At 39.5% G+C, this 20,007-nt stretch overlaps 1 protein-coding gene across 1 annotated transcript in view; it reads right to left on the reverse strand.

The window, feature by feature from the left end:
• Positions 1–20,007, reverse strand: part of LOC115449933 (translational regulator orb2) — an 87,588-nt gene that overhangs the window by 49,741 nt on the left and 17,840 nt on the right. Inside the window, exon 2 of the mRNA XM_030177827.2 lies at positions 9,138–9,222. Coding sequence (XP_030033687.1) covers positions 9,138–9,222 — 85 coding nt within the window. The remainder of the gene's footprint in view (positions 1–9,137; positions 9,223–20,007) is intronic.

The following is a 20,007-nucleotide window of genomic DNA, read 5'->3' on the forward strand; positions in this document are numbered from 1 at the left end:
GGCTGATATTATTATTTTCTATGTTTGTTAACCTAGTTTCAAAAAAAATGCCGCCTTTCAACCGATATATATTTCGTATCCGACATACCAATTGTTACCCAAGATAATCTAACACGAAACTAAAAATTGTTTATCCAATAACAATTAGATGCCTACTTACAATATTTACACAATGGACTCACCATGTCAAGGTTAAACGATAACCTACAAACAAACTGCTAACAAGAATTGCATTTGAGGTAAACGCTTTCTAATTTTAAAAAATAATGTTTTAAATAAAATCACTACATAGTATAAAACAAAGTCGCTTTCTCTGTCCCTATGTCCCTTTGTATGCTTAAATCTTTAAAACTACGCAACGGATTTTGACGCGGTTTTTTTTAATAGATAGAGTGATTCAAGAGGAAGGTTTATATGTATAATAACATCCATTAAATAGTGGAGAAATACTGTTATTTTGTTATGTTATACCCGTGCGAAGCCAGAGCGGGCCGCTATGTTTTATATACAACGTTCACAGTTTTTCTGTAGTGTATTTAGTATCAGCATTGCACCCGTGCGAAGCCGGGGCGGGTCGCTAGTAAATAAATAAAATGCTTTATTCATCACGTAGGCGAACATAGCACTCATGATAAGTCAAGGTACATGAGAATATTAAATTATTACTTAATTAAAGTAGCTTATATAAACAAAGACAATTTGTATTGAAAATAAAATAAATGAAAAATATAGTAAACAAAGAAGCCAGCTCGGGCTGGCAGGAAAGAAGAAATAAAATTATGTATATATGTAATTTAGTTTTTAGTTGGCTGTGGAACGGACTGCCAAGACGAATGTCCGCAGGTTCAAATCCCAAGGGCACACACCTCTGACTTTTCTAAAATCATGTGTGTATTATTTATGAATTTATCGTTCGCTTTAACGGTGAAGGAAAACATCGTGAGGAAACCTGCACATCTGTGAAGTTCTCTATAGGAATTTCAAAGGTGTGTGAAGTCTACCCGCACTACAGCGTGGTGGACTGAGACCTAATCCCTCTCAGTAGTAGAGCAGGCCCGTGCAGCAGTGGGTCAGTATATAATACAGGGCTGATATTATTTATTATATATGTAATTTTAAATAAGCAATAAGGGAGAAACGCGTCGCGATCCTCACAGGTGAGGACATGAGCCCTAACCTAGCTAACTTACCTTACACTAACTACCTAAGCGATGACTAATAATTTAATGGGTACTGCGATGACAAAGGTTCCATATGACCTGATTCCTGCTTCTCTTTATTAATACAGGCATGGGAAAGTGACGCCACTGTACCTGGCGGGAAGAGGTCCAATAGAACGTCGACTAACGAGAGATTACCCCTCAGTCGACACAATTATGCCGGCCTATTATTAGAATCTAATTATCATTAGAATTAGACCACATTCATGCATTAGTATGTTGTTTTTTATTGCTTTGAGACGAACTTGCCGTTCGTCTGATGGTAAGCGATACGATCCATAAACAGTAGAAATACCAACACCTTGAATTACAAAGTATTTGGTATTCCACTGCGCTCGTCTGAGACATGAGATGTTATGTCCAGTAGTTACACTGGCTACAATGTTCAAACCTACAACAGTGACTACACATTGTTTGGCAGAAATAGCCATTGCGGTGGTACCTAGGCGGACTCTCACATATGAGAGACCAGTGTCTAAATCCTATTCTGAAAATTTCACCTTTTACCATTGGTAAGAGCGCGCATACTTTTTTCCGTTCCATGATATGATAGGGCGTAATATCATCATATAGTACACAATGATAAAGACTGAGCAAAAAAACCCAATATCACTGCCCAACCAGAGATTCGAATCAGGGACCTCAGAATGGCTCGCAATAAAACTACGCCGAATTTAAAAACAATGACTTATCATCATTGGTATCGAAGTAGCGTATTTGAACTATGAACTCTAAGTTCGACTACCGGGCTGGCTAATTTGATAAAGTTGCATTAGATTGTGATTTGTATAATGACAGTAGTAAGTAGATATGACGAAATATTTTTACTAAATCAACTTTACCTAATTTGGAGTAGAGTAAGCTTGATTTAAACATTTAATTGGAGATAACAAATATTATAATTGAGAAAAAATATATTTTGTTATTACAATTCTTAGTAAAAAAAAATATATAATTTATGAATATTGAAATCCAAAATCTTAATTCCTATTAGTTTTATAATGCGTCTTGTAAGGATTTATCTACTTTTGTACCCCAAATTGGCCACATTTCTACCAATTTTTTTCAAATTATCTAACATTGTATCATGATTTCATTACATCAAACTGAATTATAAAAATAAAAAAATAAACACAAAATAACTACGAAGCAAAAACAACCCATTTTATACGAAGCTATACTTTTAATAATTCTTTATTTAAATAATCTATTTTGCATAATAATAGAATCTCTTGATTATTTCAAATATGGAACTGTTTAAAATAAAGATTATAATTTATTTTTTAATAAAACCTACATTGAATGTGGAACTCAACATATTTTTAACAAATAATTACTAATTTAAAAAAACTAGAATGAATCAACAACGTTTTTCAGACGCCAACAGGTGAGGGAAGCACGACATTCAGCCTTGCACAAGCCCTATTTATTAAAACTGAAACAGTATCTACCTGTAAACATAAACTTTAAAATCCACTTTTCTCCACTACACAGTTCACTGCACTCGCAACGAATTGATATATTTTTTAAAAATAAACCATTACACCCACGGCTTTAAAAAATAAAATTAAAAAAATAATTTTGACAGGCGACTACGTGCGCGCGCGTTTCTTCACTAACAACTAACCGAGATGCGCTGCAATAACCGATTACGCAGCGAAATAACGAACGTTGCATCACCAATACCAAAATAGATAATATTCGAACCATCTGAATTCGGTTGGGTAATCTACCGCGCAAATCTATCCAAAATAGGAAGACACCTGTGTGCGCTTATTTGCTATTACCGTAAGGGTCATTGTAAACTGGATAATCATAGGTTGTGAAGTCACGAGGTAATGTATTTATAGTATATTCGAGTCGGTATAAATAATTTTAGACTAGCGAGCCAAAACTAAATGTCATACCGTGTTGTGTTGTTTTGCATTGATTTAGTGTTGTTAATGCCGGCAGAACGATTGCGACTGTTGACTGAAAAAAATTAATCACGTGCTCAAGTGGCCGCCATTTTTAAGCGGGAAAATTATTTTATGTAATTACTTTTCTAACATATTGCTAATACGTTAATTCTCATGATCTTGGAATAAGTAAATTTATTTTTTGGATCCTAATTGGTCTAAGAACTGAGTGGTGGGCATTTTGGACTATGGTAACTTTTATCCAGAAAAGTACCTATTCTTCCCAAGGGTTAGAAATTTACAAAATGTACATTAACGCCTTCTTACATGTTATCACACCTCTCCGACCCACATTATAAAGCAATGTTCTGCTGGTGGTAGGATATATTATATCCGCCCGGATAGCGACCGGACACAAGGTGCTAAAACCCACAGTGGCCTATGTAAGTGTCGCGTTCATGGATCAGCCTGTGTATATCCGAGGATTCTAGTGAGAGGTCATCTCGTCGGTTGGCATTCTATTGGACCCCACTACACTTACCATCAGATACAGAGGAGTTCTTGCTTGGCGGTGGAGGTATTGCTTATTACAAATAAATATTTATATAATAATATCAGTCCTGTATTATATACTGTCCCACTGTTGGGCACGGGCCTCCTCTACTACTGAGAGGGATTAGGCCTTAGTCCACCACGCTGTAGTGCGGGTAGACTTCACACACCTTCGAAATTCCTATAGAGAACTTCTCAGGTACGCAGGTTTCCTCACGATGTTTTCCTTCACCGTTAAATCAAGCAATAATTCACAAAGAATACACACATAATTTTTAGAAAAATCAGAGGTGTGTGCGCTTGGGATTTGAACAACCAAGTAGGCTATCGCAGCTCGCCGCCGAATAAATATTTACTTTATTTCTTTCTAAATGCCCGTATTAAAAAAAATTCGGAACTCTTACGGTCGATATATTGTTCGAAACTGGGTACTCATTGATATAATTACGAAGACTTGACGATTTACTGGTGGTAGGTCTCTCATATGTGAGAGTCCGCCTGGGTAAGTACCACCGCAATGTCTATTTATGCCGCCAAATAGTGTGTAGTCACTGTTTACCGGTTTCAACATTGTAGCCAGTGTAACTACTGGACATAAGACTATCTAATGTCTCACGAGCGCAGTGGAAAACCAAACACTTTGTAATTCAAGGTGGTGGTGTTTCTACTGTTTATGGGTCATGTCGCTTACCATCAGGCGAACGGCAAGCTCGTCTCGTCATTCAAAAGAATAAACTCATCGATATATATGTACTACGTACTAGATTTTACGTTCCGAACATTCACTGTGTTCAACTGAATTGAACTGCAATCCATACAATTGCTTTAGTATGGTCAATATTGACATCGTGGTTGTGTACGGAGTGACGCTCATGATATAAGACCTCGAGTCTAAGTGTAAACCTGAATTTAAATATAAAATAATAGTCAAATAAGTAAAATTATTTGTTGGTCAAGTGAATAAATAAGTTACAACAGTGACGTAGCGGCAATAGCCTAGTTGGGTGTGGAACGGACTGCCAAGACGAATGTCCGCAGGCTCAAATCCCAAACACACCTCTGACTTTTCTAAAAAATCATGTGTGTATTCTTTGTGAATTTATCGTTCGCTTTAACGGTGAAGGAAAACATCGTGAGGAAACCTGCACATCTGAGAAGTTCTCTATAGGAATTTCGAGGGTGTGTGAAGTCTACCCGCACTACAGCGTGGTGGACTAAGGCCTAATCTCAGTAGTAGAGGAGGCCCGTGCAGCAGTGGGACATTATATAATACAGGGCTGATATTATTATTATTTTTTTATTAGTGACGTTCGGTTGCCTATGTATGGACATACGTGTCTATAGAATATACGTCAATAAAATATTTCGTATACTTTACAATCATCGGTATAACTACAACAGCCTCAGGTGTATCGGGTTTACGTAGCTAATTGTTTAGCAAAACTCCGACAAGGTCGCGTAACAATGGCGTTGTGCAACCGCTCTATTGTGAACGCGGCTGAAGAGACCGCGTCGCTGGATGCGGTAGCTGAGCGTGGTTGTTTTTGAATTTGTATTAGATTTTTTATACTTGCAAAGAACCCACTGCATCTAATGGTATGTGGGGTCCAATAGGCCTGACCTTAAACTATCTCCATACCAAATTTCATGTGAATCCATTCAGTAGATTTTGAGAAAATCGATAACATACTGACAGAAAAGAAGACTTTGTTTTATTTATTTATTGCACTAATGTCATAGGCATTCATAATCAACCTTAGGGTGGTGCAGAGTAAAATAAGGTAGGTGGATCACGGTAAAATGAAAATTGAAAAAAAAAACTTACATAAATGTAAATTATACATGCCGCCACTTTGTCGACCTAATTCAAGCCTCTCCATAAAGAAAAGAAGGCTTACAACGGTGTTTAGAAACTGTGAAGGAAACATCCAATAGAATATCGACTGTCAAGGGATGATTACCCCTAGACAGTCGACACAATTATGCCTGTTGGAACAGGATCATAGGCTGATCCCAGAACGCGATAAATATGAGCCACTATGGCGGGTTTTACCTTGTGTCCGACCATGTGTGACCATCATCGCTATCCTAGGGGATATGTAATATATCCTACCACCAGCAAAAGCACCAGATATCAGATTTACAAACACATATTCAATTATGTACCTTTTACTTTTTGGAGTAAGTTGTAAATAACTTTAAGAGGTAAACAATGCTATAACCTAATCTCTCTCTCCAGTCAGTCCCTCATTATTGAGGATTGTCACTCATTTATCTTCACTGTGATATCTCCATCGACTTCGGTTTTCTGCTTAATGAAATGCTGTATGACCAGTCCTGGATTTGTAAATAGGCCGCGGCCTATGGGCAGCAGCCTCTTAGGAGCGGCAGATTTAGAAGCGATATCCCTACTCCACGCCCACTCGTGCACGTAGCAATATTTAAAATTTGAATTACTGCCTCATTTCTTATCGAATTTTAATGCTGTTTTCACAGAATATCTTTTTGAACTAATTGCTGTTACATATAAAAATACACAAAATCAAACATAGTCAAATACCTTATTGTGCATTGAAGTACATTCTATAGACACGAACGTCCATATAAACTATTTGTTCAAAATCTGAACTCAAATGGCGACCAAAACGTCACTGTTATAACCTATTTATTCACTTGAACGACAAATAATTTTACTTATTTCACTAATATCTTTCATTCAAATCCAAGTTTACATTTAGACTCTTATATTATGAGCGCCACTCCGTACTCACAAGCTGTCAATATTGACTATACTGAAGTCAGTTTGAATGGATATCAGTTCAGTTGAACACAGTGAATGTTCGGAAAGTCAAATCTAGTGCGTAATACATATATCGACGCTATTTTTTTTTTATTTTTAATCTTTATTTAAGGATCTTGGTCGTTATTTCACGACTATGTCGCTCCGTACGTTCACTTTTATCCATGCCTACTATTTTTTTATAAAATCAAAATATTTTTTTAATAAGCCATTAGCCTCTTCCGATACTGGAATGGTCAAAAAGCTATTTATGCTGCCCACATTAAAGCTCAAAGTATGAGGCCCACTCCGCACACACTCCGACAAAACATGAATTAAGTCATCTCTTACTCCACAGTCAGAGCAGTTTGGGGAGTTTGACGCTATTATGTATGTGAATTTATTGTCACTTCCAGCCATCATACCTCCATTGGTCGCTTCGTAACAATCAGTATAGTCAACAAATTATTTGTGTCAAGTAGAAAACTATTAGAATTAGTTGTCGCGTGGTGCTGTCGGCCATTCGAATAGTTATATTACAGGAGCAGTGCCCCCGAGAATCAAAATATAGACATACTAGCTTATGATTGCGGTTTCGCTTGCGTCAATGTTTTCCGGGATAAACATCACGCTACATATTTCCCGGAATAGGCCGGGAATGGATTAGGCCTTAATCCACCAGGCTAGTGCGGATTGTTAGACTTCACACACCCTCAAAATTCCTATAAAGAACTTCTCATGCAGGTTTCCTCACGATGTTTTCCTTTACCGTTAAAGCAAGTAATAATTCACAAATACACACAATTTTAGAAAAGTCAGTTGTGCTTTTGGTTTTGAACCTGCGGACATTCGTTTCGGCAGTCCGTTCCACAACCAACTAGGCTATCGCTGCTCATTAGTATTTTTTTTAAATAATATCATCGCAATGTGTAGACGCCAGGCGAGCATTATTGCGTGGTTAAAATGACGTAGAATACTATCTTAGTATCTACACATAATAGGACAATTCGGCTAAAAAAATATTCCTTACTCAAGACCAAAAACTGCAACTTCATCGGTTTCAATATACACCATCACAAAACAAATGACATCCAATAGAATACATTGCGCCTATTTTAATTTATAACACCAATCGAAGATATTGCTATTCAAATTCTGTAGGCGTTTCCATTTTGCATTAGGATCAAACTACAAGCAAACTACATTAGCATACTTTTATAAAATCAACACTGGTGGTAGGTCTCTCATATGTGTGACTCTGCCTGGGTAGGTACCACCGTAATGTCTATTTCTGCCGTCAAGCAGTGTGTAGTCACTGTTGTGTTCCAGTTTGAAGGACATTGTAGCCAGTGTAACTACTGGACATAATTAACATCTCATGTCTCAGACGAGCGCAGTGGAATACCAAATACTTTGTAAGTCAAGGATGGTTCAACTGTTTATGGATCGTTATCGCTTACCATCAGGCGAACGGCAAGCTCCTCTATCAAAGCAATAAAAGAATTTTTAAATAGGGCAAAATGACTACTGATTGTGGTATCAAGATGTATGAACTGTTCTGAAAGCCCTTATATACGCCACTGTGGTACCTCGCGTAGGCTATCCAGGTACAAATATCCAACAGTGCATGGTCCATATATCCGATTGGAACGGACTGCCGAGACGAATGTCCGCAGGTTCAAAACCCAAACACACCTCTGACTTTTCTAAAGTTATGTGTATTTGTGAATTATCGCTTTCTTTAACGGTGAAGGAAAACATCGTGAGGAAACCTGCATACCTGAGAAGTTCTCTATAGGAATTTTGAGGGTGTGAAGTGTACCCGCACTGCAGCGTGGTGGACTAAGGCCTGATCCCTCTAAGTAGTAGAAGAGGCCCGTGCCCAACAGTCAGAGGCGACCTTTAGGGGAGGCGAACCGGGCAACCGCCAAGGGTCTCGCGCTTACAGAGGCCTCGCGCGGCGCCTCGCAGGACCATTTTTTACGTTCTTACCGACGAAACTGTTAAAACAGGGGAACGTTTTTTTACTTTGCGGGGCCTCGCGTCTGTTTCTTTTTGCTTTCGCCTGGACCCTCGCGTGGTTTAGGGGCGCGACTGCCAACAGTGGGACAGTATATAATACAGGACTGATATTATTATTTATATTATTATCATTAGAACGATTTCCTATGTTTAGAAAGAGACAGCGAATCCTAGTTTTATCCTAGTGTAGACATCCCATTTCAGACATTACTCGGTTGACCCTGAAACGTATAGGTTTTATTCACGACTTACAAAGAGGTAGGCAGAGATGTATTCGTTGTTTATACATTAGCCAGCCACCTACAAATTCATTTTCTTTTTAAAATGAACATGAAAATTAAACAATTTTTCTGATTTATCGCGGTTTTATATTTTAGTTTTCTCTCGACTTTTTGAAGACTGCAGCAGCTTTGTATATTTCTAAAATGTAGGTAGATATTGTAACTTTGACTTTGCGGTCGACCAAAACCTGGCTCCCGTGACCACGAAGAGTGGAGTCTTCGAACGGGAGAAAACTAGAATATTAAAACCGCTATAAAATCCGAAAAATAGTTTCATTTTAATATCATTAGACCATTTGTAGACCGCATTCATGTATATGTTATATCGGGTTCCTTTTCGGAAAACTTCAACTTAGAGTTATTAAGTCACCAGTAAATGCCATACCTTTCATGTGATCTGACGTGTCTGCCCTCATGATGTCGGTGAGATAATGCTCCAAGGACCTCATGTTCTCCAAACCACTTCGATCCTGGAACAAGGGAGAATTCGTTAGAAACATATCACTGAAAGCGGCAATAGCTTAGTTGGTTGTGGAACGGACTGCCGAGACAAATGTCCGCAGGTTCAAAACTTGCACCTTGACTTTTCTAAAATTATGTATTTGTGGTGTGTGAAGTCTGCCCGCACTACAGCGTGGTGGACTAAGGCCTAATCCCTCTCAGTAGAGAAGACCTTCAGCAATAGGGCAGTTTATAACACAGAGCTTATAATAATATCACAGCTTTATTTTTTTTATTGCTTTGAACGACAAGACGAGCTTGCCGTTCGCCTGGTGGTAAGCGATACGATCCATAAATAGTAGAAACACCAACACCTTGAATTACAAAGTATTTGGTATTTCACTGCGCTCGCCATCCTGAGACATGAGATGTTAAGTCTTATTATGTCCAATAGTTACACTGCGTCCCTACGTATAGTATCGAATCTGCAAAATTGCATTTTGCATATTCGATACTTTGCGTAGGGACTGTCGAAATTATCTATAATGTGACATTTTAAATCGACATATGGAATACCATTCCAAGCTTTTACTAAACACACTTAAAGAGCAACTATGGCGAGTGTAAGACCTTGTACGGGGTCGCTATCCATTAAAGTAAAAGAAAATTTATGAACAATAGACTTAACTTCGAAGTCAGAGGTACATTTGGGTTTTAAACCACCACGCTGTAGTGCGGGCAGACTAGCATAACCTCAAAATTCCTATAGAGAACTTCTTAGGTATGAAGGTTGCACGATGTTTTCCTTTTGAACAACCACCACGCTGGACTTGTGCAGCAGATTTATATACCCTCAAAGAACGAGAGAGAACTTCTCTTGCATACCCTCATAATTCCTATAGAGAACTTCTCAGGTATGCAAGATTCCTCACGATGTTTCTCTTCACCGTTAAAGCAAGCGATAATCCACAAATACATAACTAGAAAAGTTAGAGGTTTGGTTTTGAACCTGCGGCCCTTCACGATAATCCACTCCGAACTAGACCATCGTTGTATAAACGTTAAAAATTAAAAGAAATTGTTTTCCATTTTGTATGAAAACTAATGATGCTATTTTTCCCTCAAAAGGAAAGTTCGACGTGCACGCGAAACACAACCCTATCTCGTAGATATACGGCCGAGAATCGCTTACGCCGCGATTTAGCGCATTGCCGCAATGACGTCACACTGCGTAACCCAGAAAACGGGTCAGTGGGGCGCATGGGGTAATGCGGCCAGTTCACGTTGAGCCCCGCGGTTGTATAACCTTCATATACATATTATATATTAAGGGTTCAACTTAAGTTGGTCGTTAAAGGTGTTTTGCTCCGATTGATTTATCAATTATAATATTTAAGCAGATGCGAGAGGGAGATAGATGTATGTAGTTTATGAGTGGGACAGAGACAGCGAATCCTAGTTTTGTCCTAGTGTAGACATCCTATTTCAGACGTTACTTGGTTCACCTAGAAAGGTTTTATTCACAACTTACAAGGGGTAGGCAGAGATGAACCAGATTACGTATATCCATCGGCTAGCCATCTACAAATTTATCATTTCCTTTTAAAATTTACATTAAAATTAAACTATTTTTCGGATTTTATCGCGGTTTTCATATTTTAGTTTTCTCCCGACGTTTCGAAGACTGTAGCCTTGGTCACGGGGGGACTGAGGTATTGTTCATCCGCAAAGTCAGTCACAATATCTACATACATTTTACAATTATACAACTTTTTAAATTTTAGCTGTTGGTCCGATCTACGCAGACTTCAAGACACTGTGAGCTCATTTCGAAAAAATCAAAATTTAATTTGAATACTTGATTTCATTAAAAAAAATATTAGCGTGTAGTCTACTGGCGACGACATCTTAAGAATTATTGATTTAATTGATACCTTCCTAACCGAATTTCGGCCACGTCCTATCTCAACGGAGATCAGCAAGATATTATAGTGTTAGTGTGTGCAATACACAAGCACTCTCTGTTACTCATAGTCCGGTGAGACATGACCGGAGAGAGATCAGACCAACGGCTTTACGTGAGGCTCGGGGATATCACACCGCCAACTTACTCCGAGCTGCGACTGAGTAATGTTTTAAAATGGAAAAACCCAGTCACAATTATTTTGAACCGACCAGGGATTCGAACCCAATACCTCAGCACTGTCGTACTCGTACTGTGTACAATTACAACGCCACCGAGGCAGTAAGCATAATTCTCTGTTCAGGCTACATGCCTAATGGCAGAAATAGATACTTCTGTGGTACCTTCACTCATTAATATACGATAGAGCTATATTTTTTATTGCTTTGAATGACGAGACAAGCTTGCCGTTCTCCGTCATGCCGTCTGATGGTAAGCGATACGATCCATAAACAGTAGAAACGCCAACACCTTGAAATACAAAGTATTGTTTGGTATTCCACTGCGCTCGTCTGAGACATGAGCTGTTAATTATGTCCAGTAGTTACATTGGCTACAATGTTCAAACCTACAACAGTGACTACACACTGCTTGACAGAAATAGACATTGCGGTGGTACCTACCCAGACTCTCACATATGAGAGACGTACCAGTAAAGCTAGCAAAATTACGGGCAAAGCAATAGAAGAAACCCTATCTATTCTCAGATAAGGTGTGGAAAACAGACCCTTATCGGCATATCAAGAGATAAACTGACAGTTTAGATTGACAGTTATGATTGATACATTATCAACGTAACAATTTCCTACATCTTATTAAGTTTTGAAACATTTTAGGTGAAAATAACGAATATTCCCCACAGCCTACTGACGGTTTGACAGCCACTAAACTCTAATGCGGGCATTCACATTAATTATTTATCGGGTTACAACCAAGGGCGTCGCCAGGGGGGGGGAAGGGCAGCTGCCCCCCCCCCCCCCGTAGAGATTCTAAAACTCGAATGAATTCACCAATTCCATTCCTAATATTCCGTACGCTCAAATACGCTCTGACCTATGTTATTGTCAAAGCAAGGAAGGGGAAGTGGGCTCCCCCACTATACATATCATCAGTGGCGGCCCTAAACCACGCGAGGGTCCAGGCGAAAGCAAAAAGAAACAGACGCGAGGCCCCGCAAAGTAAAAAAAAGTTCCCCTGTTTTAACAGTTTCGTCGGTAAGAACGTAAAAAAGGTCCTGCGAGGCCTCGGGCGGTTGCCCGGTTCCTCCCCCAAAGGCCGCCTCTGAATACCAAGTAAAAAGAATAAAGAATCTTGGAAAACTCCTTCACGCGGGCGAAGCCGCGAGCATAAGCCAGTACATCATAAATCCGTTAACTTTCCTAAGTTGAAGATTTTAAAAGTGGGTCATCGTGGTTTCTCTATAATATAAAAATTCATTGGGTACCGTTTGACCTAAGGTCATTCGTTTGAGAGATTATTTTCGAGAACAGCACCTATTTATCCCCGAAGGGGTATGCAGAGGCGCAACCAGAATACTCCTAATTCTTGTGCGCTCTGTCTTCGCACCGAATGCACGCTCGCACAGGGAGACATTATGCCACGACTCTAGGCACTAGTTTAATGTATACCTCTTGGTTGCCAAATACACAGTGAGGCCTATAAGGGTTCGCGAACATCTCCCCTAACAAAGCTCCTCCTCCTTCCTCTTCTCTTCCTTCCCTCTATCCCCTCCCTTCTTCCTCCCGGGCGTCCTGACCGAATAGCTGCGGGTCGCCAGCGTACCGTCCGCTGGCACCCTCAGTGATAATAGGGCCCACCAAATGCTCACAGGGATTGCCGTGGTTGCTAAGCCGGGATCGCTTGTACACCGTTAGCAGGGTAACCCCGGTGATGACCGCGGCAGTTCCCAAAAAAAAACCAGAGCACCCACTTTCCGCCAAGTGTATCCCATGATGTGATAGAGGGCGAGCCTATTGCCATCAAGCACAAATTCCAGGCTGAAACAGCAGAAAAAATCCAAATATCACTGCCCGCTCGAACCCAAGACCTCAGCCACCGTACCGCGCATGCAGTACTACGCCACCAAGACGTTAGATAATAATATCAGCCCTGTATTATATACTGTCCCACTGTTGGGCCTCCTTTACTACTGAGAGAGATTAGGCCTTAGTCCCCCACACCGTAGTGCGGATTGGTAGACTTCACACACCCTCGAAAATTCCTATAGAGAATTTCTCAGCTATGCAGGTTTCCTCACGATGTTTTCCTTCACCGTTAAAGCAAGCGATAATTCACAAAGAATACACTCATGATTTAAGAAAAGTCAGAGGTGTGTGCTCTTGGGATTTGAACCTGCGGATATTAACCTCAGCAGTCCGTTCCACAACCAACTAGGCTATCGCTTTTACATAGACGTTAGATGATAACGTCATATCTCTTATCAGTATGCATCATATCTTATCAAAGCTCTGAACCAGATCTGTTTTTTTACAAATTACTATGACTTCGGAGCTGAAATGTATACAGTATGACTATCAAGGTATTGAGTTCAAGTGAGTTTGAAGTCTACCTCCACTACAGCGGTGGACTAAGGCCTGATCCTCAGTAGAGGAAGCCCGAACAATGGAACATGAGAATAGGCTAGTTGGGTGTGGAACGGACTGCTGAGACGAATGGCTGACTCAAAACCCAAACACACCACTGACTTTTCTAAATTATGTGTATTTGTAAATTATCGGTTGCTTTAACGGTGAAGGGAAAGGTGAGGAAACCTGCATACCTGAGAAGTTCTCTATCAGAATTTTTAGAGTGTGAAGTCTACCCGCACTGCGTGGTGGACTAAGGCCTAATCCCTCTCAGTAGTAGAGGAGGCCCGTGCAGCAGTGGGACAGTGTATAATAGCTGATAATATGCCCAGTATGTGCTGCTGTTTGGCGGTAAAAATAGCTCATACGGACCCTTGAATAAGGAAGTTACCAGTAATGCCATACGTTAACGCCATGGCGCTCCTCTCTCCTCCCCAGGCAATTCTTGTGCGCTTGGTCTCCACACCGAACGCACGCCCATTCATGAGGGACATTTGTCGCTCTAGGCACACAGTTCAGTGTATACCTCATGGTTGTAACACATTGAGGGACTCGTGAACATTTTCTCTCTTCACTCCGCCCATCCTGTTACTTCCTCTTCCTTCCTCCTTTCCCCTATTTCTCCTCTTCCTCTCTTCCTCCAGGGCCCAACAGTCGCTAAGCCAAGGGGAACTAGCATACCGTTTGCAGGTTTCTTTCGGTATTGACTGAGGAGTCTGTACTTAAAAAAAACGCCATGGCACTTACATTCGTCATCCCATTCAATCATATACTTGGTATGAATACAATGTTACCCACTAAATACTATAATTTGCCAGTCATGAACACATCGCTAGTCATGTTGAAACTGATTTTTTCTTTTGTACGAGCAAAGATCCTACTGCACCTGATGGTAAAGAGCAGGGTCCATTAGAATGTCGACTGAGAGATTACCCCTCAGTCGACACAATTATGCCTGTTGGATACACACAGGCTGATCCCGGAGCGACACGTGACCGCTATGATTTTAACATCTTGTGTACGGTCGCTATTCGGGCGAATATAAAATATATCCCACCAGCAGTTACAATATAAATAATTTTAACAATATAATAAATTTTACGCTGCGGTTACAATACAAATAATAGTGCTAGCACACACTCGTGCACTGTAATATCTCCTGCGTACCTGGCTGATCTCCATTGAGTTTGGCCGCCGTGGCCGAAATTCAGCTAGGAGGAATTCATTATTGCTAATTTAAAATCATTTATTAATTTTACTAATTTATCTTTTCGGACATTGTTTATAAGATTACGTACGATCGGGCGCCCCTTTCGTACTATCCACATAGCTAATAATCTATTTATACGTACTACGTACTAGATCTGCCGTTCCGTACACTAACTGTGTTCGACTCCACTGTACTGCAATCTGTACACCTGACTTTAGTATATCAACATTGACAGCGTGTGGTTATGTACGAAGAGGCGCTCATAATATAAGAACTCGAGTCTAAGTGTAAACCTGGATGTCAATACAAATTAATAGTCAAATAAGTAAAATTATTTGTTGTTCAAGTGAATAAATAGGTTATAACAGTGACGTTTTGGTTGCCATTTTACTTATTCTCTATTTAAAACACTTCAGTACTGCATGTTTAAAGTTTGCTTAGACGACAATTGATGTTTTATCGCTGCAGCAAACTTTAGTTCTAACTCCAGATTTTGAACAAACAGTTTATATGGATGTCCGTGTCTATAGAATATACGTCAATGATAAGAGTGACCTATCTTCCATATTTCCATGAATGATAAATATTCTTTAAGTTGTGTTTCTTTGTGAATTTATCGTTCGCTCTAACGGTGAAGGAAAACATCGTGAGGAAACCTGCACATCAGATTATTCCTATTAAATGGAATTTCGAGGGTGTGTGAAGTCTACCAATCCGCACTACAGCGTGGTGGACTAAGGCCTAATCCCTCTCAGTAGTAGAGGAAACCCGTGCTTAGCAGTGGGCAAGTATATAATACAGGGCTGATATTATTAGGAAACTTGTCTCCAACTAGGTTATCACGTATCAACAAACTTATCTAAAACATACCAAGGAACTTGATATATCATTTGATTCGGGATAACCTCTATACGGCAATATGACTCCACTATTACTGGAACCATAGATATTATTAATGCTTTGAATGACGAGACGAGCTTGTCATTCGCCTGATAAGCGATACGATCCATAAACAGTAGATCTTGAATTACAAAGTGTTTGGTATTCCACTGCGCTCCTGAGACATGAGATGTTAATATGTCCAGTACACAGGCTACAATGTTCAAACCTACAACAGTACACACTGCTTGACAGAAATAGACATTGCGGTGGTACCTACCCAGGACTCTCACACAAGAGACCTACCAGCGATGTTTATAAAAGTATGTTAACGTAGTTTGCATAAAGTCTGTTCATACACTAAAGGAAAATGTCTCTGATAAAAACTGTCACTGGGTCAACGAACGATAAAAAGGCAAATTTCGTGGTTTCGACTTGTACTCGACTGTTGGAATGTCGGTTCGAATCCAAGGAGTGGGATAGTGGTTCTACTGTTTATCGCTTACCAGGCGACCGGCAAAATTGTCTCGTCATTCAAAGCAATAAAAAATTCGAGGAATAGTACCCTAAAACCCTAAACTGGTTGAAAAGAGCAACACCAGAGTTTCTTGCCCGTTCTTCTCTGGTAAAAACTGCTTTCCGAACTGGTGGTAGAGTTAATATTGACGGAATCTAAATAATGTATAACATTTTACAGATTCAAATAAATCACATCATTTCATTTCATTTCATAAAAATACCAATTATCTACCTTGCTAGTTTATTAGCAATATTTGTATTGTAACCGCACCATAAAATTTATCATATTGTCAAAATTATTTATATTGTAACTGCTGGTAGGATATATTTTATATTCGCTCGGATATCGACCGTACGCAAGGTGTTAAACCCATAGTGGCCCACGTGTCGCTCCGGGATCAGCCTGTGTATATCCGACTCCAACAGGCATAATTGGCCTTAATCAATTGTTGAGCGTTCGTTTTCCACACCAAATGCACGTCCATGCATGAAAGACATTATGCTGCGGCCCTAGGCACATAGTGAAATGTGTATACCTCATGGTTGCCAAATTTACTAGGTTTATTAGAGCTCGCGAAAAATGACCTTCTCCCTCCGCTCATCCTGATGGTTCCTTATCCTTCCCGCACACTCCCCTTCCTTTTGGAGCGGCGATAGCCTAGTTGGTTGTGGAACGGACTGCCGAGACGAATGTCCGCAGGTTCTAAAGTTATGTGTGTATTTGTGAATTATCAATTGCTTTTTTTTTTTTTTTTTTTTTTTTTTTTTTTTTTTTTTTTTTTTTTTTTTTTTTTTTTTTTTTTTGGTTCACAAAACTGGGTACAATATTAATTTTAAAACATATAAAGTAGTACATGCGATAATAGGGTACGTAGCAATAACATTGTGCCCTTCTAGATGTGAACACTACATGCGAAATGGGCTTGCGTTTACTTAAATAAGTCAGTCAAAATACTGATTAGATTTGTGATTAGTGATAGTATCACTGCTTAGACTCTAAAGTGCATATAATACACGTATTTTTTTTTTAAATGAGGCTAAAGAATCAAGGCGGAACACATCTATATCACCGTGAATATTGCTTTAACGGTGAAGGAAAACATCGTGAGGAAACCTGCGTACCTGAGCAGTTCTCTAAGGAATTTCGAGGGTGCAAAGTCTACCCGCACTACAGCGTGGTGGAATAAAGCCTAATCTCTCAGTAGTAGATGAGGCCCGTGTGTGGGACAGTATATAATAGGGCTGATATTATTATTACATTATATTAAGAACATGACGATTTTTTTAATACGGACACGCCATAATGCACCTAATGGTAAAAGTCTAATAGAATATCGATGGATGAGAGATGATTACCCCTCAGTCAACACAATTATGCCTGTTTGAACCGATTTGGTCAAATCAAATACTGTAAAATATCTCCGTGACTTAACCGTTAAACAAAGTACATTCTAATAAGATTCCTTCTCCCTCTAACGTGTGGTTAGAGCGAGACAGCGAACACATTGTGGAAAAGCCTTGAAATACTGATAACACACGCTAGCTATAAGTCGTAACGTGAAAAACAATTTTCCGATTTTCTAGAATTTTCGCTCAGTTTTTCTTTATGTGTTTGATGTGCGTGGATATTATGCACGTTTAGAAAAAATCACGCCTTTAAGAAAAGGCGGGATGGGTGCAAAAATTGAAATAATACTTAAAAAAAAAAACACGCCTTAAGAAAGATCAGGTACAGATACAACCTTAGTATTGAAATAATACTCAATAAAAAACATCACGCATTTATCCCCGAAGGGGTATGCAGAGGCGCAACCAGGGCACCCACTTTTCGCCAAGTGCGTTCCGTTCCATAATAGGGGGCGAGTCTATCGCTATCGGGCACTAATGCCTCCGAGCTGATACTGAGCAGAAGACCCCAAATATAACTTCGCCCGGGATTCGAACCCAGGACCTCAGAGCGCTGCCGTACCATGCAGTACAACTGTGCCACCGAGGCAGTCAATAATACAATTTTACGAATTTTATCACGGTTTTATATATTATAATTTTTCTTAAAGTCTACAGTTGCTGAATATTCTAAAGAAGGATTCTCATTATCTGCTATTAAACAAGCCAAAGAACACCAATTCCTGCCTAAAATCGCGAGGCTATTAAAATTAAAAAAACATCCGAATGTCAATACATGGTTGGAAGCTTGCACAAGCCTGGGATCCAGTTCTATATTTAATTAAATCGGAACCCAAAAGACCGGACAGACTTCAAGACACTGAGCTCGTTCTGCATAGATCGGACCAACAGCTAAAATTTTAAAAGTTGTTTAATTGTAAAATTTAGGTAGATACTGTAACTTTGACTTTGCGGATGACAACACCTCAGTCCCCCCTGTAACCACGAAGGCTACAAAGTCTTCGAAACGCCGGGAGAAAACAAAAATATTAAAACCGCGATAAAATCCGAGAAATAGTTTTATTTTAATGTCTAAACGCGTAAACAGGACAAAAAATTAAGAATTGTTCAGAAATACCCTTAGTTGAAAAAGCGGCGATAGCCTAGTTGGGTGTGGAACGGACTGCCGAGACGAATGTCCGCAGGTTCAAATCCCAAACACACCTCTGACTTTTCTAAAATCATATGTGTATTCTTTGTGAATTTATCGCTCGCTTTAACGGTGAAGGAAAACATCGTGAGGAAACCTGCACATCTGAGAAGTTCTCTATAGGAATTTCGAGGGTGTGTGAAGTCTAACAATCCGCACTACAGCGTGGTGGACTAAGGCCTAATCCCTCTCAGTAGTAGAGGAGACCCGTGCTCAGCAGTGGGCAAGTATATAATACAGAGCTGATATTATTATTATTTATTATCAGCCCGGAGTCTGGAATTTGTGCCCGATAGCGTTAGGCTCGCCCCCTATCACATCATGGAATACACTTGGCGAAAAATGGATGCCCTTGTTGCGCGTCAGCATATCCCTTCGGGGATAAATGCGTCATGTGTGTATAGGTACTGTCCTGTGGTATTTATACGTCAGTGTGTTTTAATTTTATAGCCACTGCATATTTTGCATTTTATATTATCACTTCGGCTTCGCACGGGTGCAATGCTGATACTAAATACACTACAGAAAAACTGTGAACGTTGTATATAAAAACATAGCGGCCCGCTCTGGCTTCGCACGGGTATAACATAACAAAATAACAGTATTTCTCCACTATTTAATGGATGTTATTATACATATAAACCTTCCTCTTGAATCACTCTATCTATTAAAAAAACGCATCAAAATCCGTTGCGTAGTTTTAAAGATTTAAGCATACAAAGGGACATAGGGACAGAGAAAGCGACTTTGTTTTATACTATGTAGTGATTATCTACAAATAACTTTATATCTATATGAACCTCTACTTCCCGTAGTCATCGCATCGCGAGTGAACGGATGAAAGAATTTCACCAATATTTTTTTTTTGTTGTGTTAATTATTGGTAGGAGCAGTTTCTTTAAAAAAAACATTGAGGAAGTTGAGCGAAACATTAGAAAAGAACGACAATATTAATTTAATAAGTATAACTGTCAATTGTTCGAAATAACTGTCAGCGATTGACAGAATGCGTGTATCATAGAGCATTACAATAATAAACACAATGTTTTTTTTTATAATAAT

Source organism: Manduca sexta, chromosome 1 (genome assembly GCF_014839805.1).
Source record: "Manduca sexta isolate Smith_Timp_Sample1 chromosome 1, JHU_Msex_v1.0, whole genome shotgun sequence".
Classification (NCBI taxonomy): Eukaryota; Metazoa; Arthropoda; class Insecta; order Lepidoptera; family Sphingidae; genus Manduca; species Manduca sexta.